This window comes from Pteropus vampyrus, unplaced genomic scaffold, assembly GCF_000151845.1.
Source record: "Pteropus vampyrus isolate Shadow unplaced genomic scaffold, Pvam_2.0 Scaffold286, whole genome shotgun sequence".
In the NCBI taxonomy this organism is placed as follows: Eukaryota; Metazoa; Chordata; class Mammalia; order Chiroptera; family Pteropodidae; genus Pteropus; species Pteropus vampyrus.
This window is the reverse complement of record NW_011889067.1, coordinates 480855-483478: the sequence shown is the minus strand read 5'-3', so window position 1 is coordinate 483478 and position 2624 is coordinate 480855. Positions and strand designations below refer to the sequence as shown.

Here is a 2624-nt window from a genome sequence, read left to right as displayed (position 1 = left end):
CTGTATCTGTTCTCTTTAACTGGGAATTTTGTATATGGTTAATTAATTACCATTAATTGAGACTTTTGCACCCCGCGTTGACAAGTAAAGGAACATTTTCATCATACAGCATCTTGCTTTGGAGATATCTGATTTTCCAGTAATTAAAAATATCCTCCAGTCATCAAGACTTGTGCAAACACCATTTGCCGCTATTAGGAGAGTTCCCTAGGGCATTTATGTAGAATTCGTTTGCTTTTGTCGTAGACAGAGTTTGAAAAAGCTACACTATCTGTTTCCATCCGATCTCCAGATGGAAGCAGGCACTTGGTTGCAGTGAAGAGAGGTGACCGGGGGCCTGTCAACAGGGGAGGAAAGGCAGATGAATTATACCACAAGACAACAACACAGAGAGACAACACAAGGCCTCACAGAGCACAGCAGTTAGGGGCCGGTTAAAGTAGGGGCCAGTCACCCTTCACGTTGATACGGCTCCCGAAGGCGTGGTGATGGTGAACATCCCCAACCAAGACCGCGAGTCCCCCGGAAAAGTTAAAAGCCTTCCGCTTCCCCATGTTTCAAAAAGGAGACCGTGTTTTGCATTTGAAAATGTATATCCAGGATGGTCAGAATAGAGAGAGACATTTGACATCTATATGGCGGAAGCTTGAATAATTTGGAAAAAGAAATACTAGGGTGCAGGAGTGATCAGAATAAATAAAGCGATCCCCTGGATAGCTCATTATTGTGGAGGTTTTGGTAGAATTCACAGCTAGAGATTCAGTTTTGAATGAACAACAACAACAAAAAAGTGAAGGCTTCGAGGGGACTCCCAGGAGAGAGGCAAGGGGGTCTGGTCCCACGGGACGGTGGTGAATGGAGCAGCTTCCTACGTCCCGTCTCAGTGGGTGACGTGCGTGTGGCCTTCCTCTCTGCCTCCAGGACTGCTCGCCGGACGCAGAGGACTTCAGGGCCCAGCAGTGCTCAGCCTACAACGATGTCCAGTATCAGGGCCGCTACTACGAGTGGCTCCCGCGGCATAACGACCCCACCGCCCCCTGTGCCCTCAAGTGTCAGGCGCGGGGACAGAACGTGGTCGTGGAGCTGGCACCCAAGGTCCTGGACGGGACTCGCTGCAACACGGACTCCCTGGACATGTGTATCAGTGGCATTTGTCAGGTGAGTCACACACCCGCATCCCCTTCCCCTCCTTCAGGGATGTGCCCAGCTCTGGGTGGAGAGAATCTTCTCCTCCTTTACTTTAGCTCATGTGGATGAAATAATTGTCTTCGATAATTTTAATGCAAAACAATATTTTAGGGACTGTGACGTTGGTTCGCTTATTTAAAACGGTGTAATTTTTGCCCATGGAGAAATCAAAAGGTTGCAATATATTGATGACCTCTTAGGATTCTGCTAGGTCAGTGGTTCTCCCACTTGAAAGTGCATCGGAATCACCTCAAAGGACCTGTCACAACACAGCATGCCTTGCCCTCACGCCTGAGGTTCAGGTCCCGGGGGTCTGAGGCAGGGCCTGAGAACTTGCATTTCTGACACGTTTCCAGGAGATGCTGGTGCTGCTGGTCCAAGGACCACAGCTTGGAGAGCCACTGCTTTGGCAGGGTCTTAGTGGTAGATTTTCTGAGCCTTTTAATTCTTTGTTTTGCTAAGATTAATTCATTGTTTTAGGGTCTTAGGGGCAATGACTTATTTGCTGAAAAATTAGCATGAGTGCATTCCAGCAGATTTTTCAGAGTGACAGAGGCCTAAACCCCCCACGGCTCATGACGGCTGTGAGGGTTCAAGGCCCTTTGATGGGTTGCTGAGATAGTATGGGGCTGGCAGAGAAAGAGTAGGATTCTACCCCTATTCCTCTGATTTTTTGGGGAAAAAAACACCCAACATTTTAAATAAGGAATGGCTAAGTATTCCATCAACCCTATTATGCGTGCATCCAAAACATTAGTAACAACAGCAAATGAACACCCTAACCACCTCCTAAGCGTCAGGCGTGACCAGGCAGGCGCGTCAGACCTCACGGGCTCGGAGATGAGCTGCAGGCTCGGTCCTCCCACGAGCTTCCCCTTCCCGCCTCCCTTCATCCAGAAAACGAATTCCGGTGGCTCACCACAAAACTCTGGAGTCTTCCTCGATTCTTTAGTTTCAACCCACATACCTAATCCATCGCGGGCCCTGTCAAGTCTAGCTCCAGAGTCCCTCTCGAATCCACCATTGATTTCTGTCACCACTGACCTCTTTCTCGGTCCCCTCCGACCTAAACTACGTTCGCAGCCTCCTGGTCTCCCAGCTTCAAGTCATCCCTCTCAGGTCCATTTTTCATACAGCAGCCCAAGTATTTGTCCTTTTTTTTTTTTTTTTTTTTCCTGGCTGGGAAATACCATCTTTATTATTATTTTTTTTAATTAATTTATTTTGAACTCTAGCTGATACCCCATGTCATATGCATTTCAGGTGTCCAGCGTAGTGATGAGGCATTTCTATACCTTACAAAGTCGTCGCGACGAGTCCAGTAGCCCTCTGTCGCTGCACCTAGTTATCATGATGTTATTGACTCTGCTCTCCGAGGTCCAAAGGGATTGTCTAAAAACATAAGTCAGCGTCGGTCACTCCTCCCGCCAGAGTCC

The 2624-nt window shown here is 48.1% G+C and overlaps 1 protein-coding gene across 3 annotated transcripts in view; it reads left to right on the top strand.

The window, feature by feature from the left end:
• ADAMTSL3 (ADAMTS like 3) overlaps window positions 1-2624 on the top strand; it is a 111311-nt gene that overhangs the window by 24468 nt on the left and 84219 nt on the right. For all 3 annotated transcript variants that reach the window (XM_023520971.1, XM_023520972.1, XM_023520973.1), the window contains exon 4: window positions 922-1158. In XM_023520971.1, the coding sequence (XP_023376739.1) occupies window positions 922-1158 (237 nt within the window). The remainder of the gene's footprint in view (window positions 1-921; window positions 1159-2624) is intronic.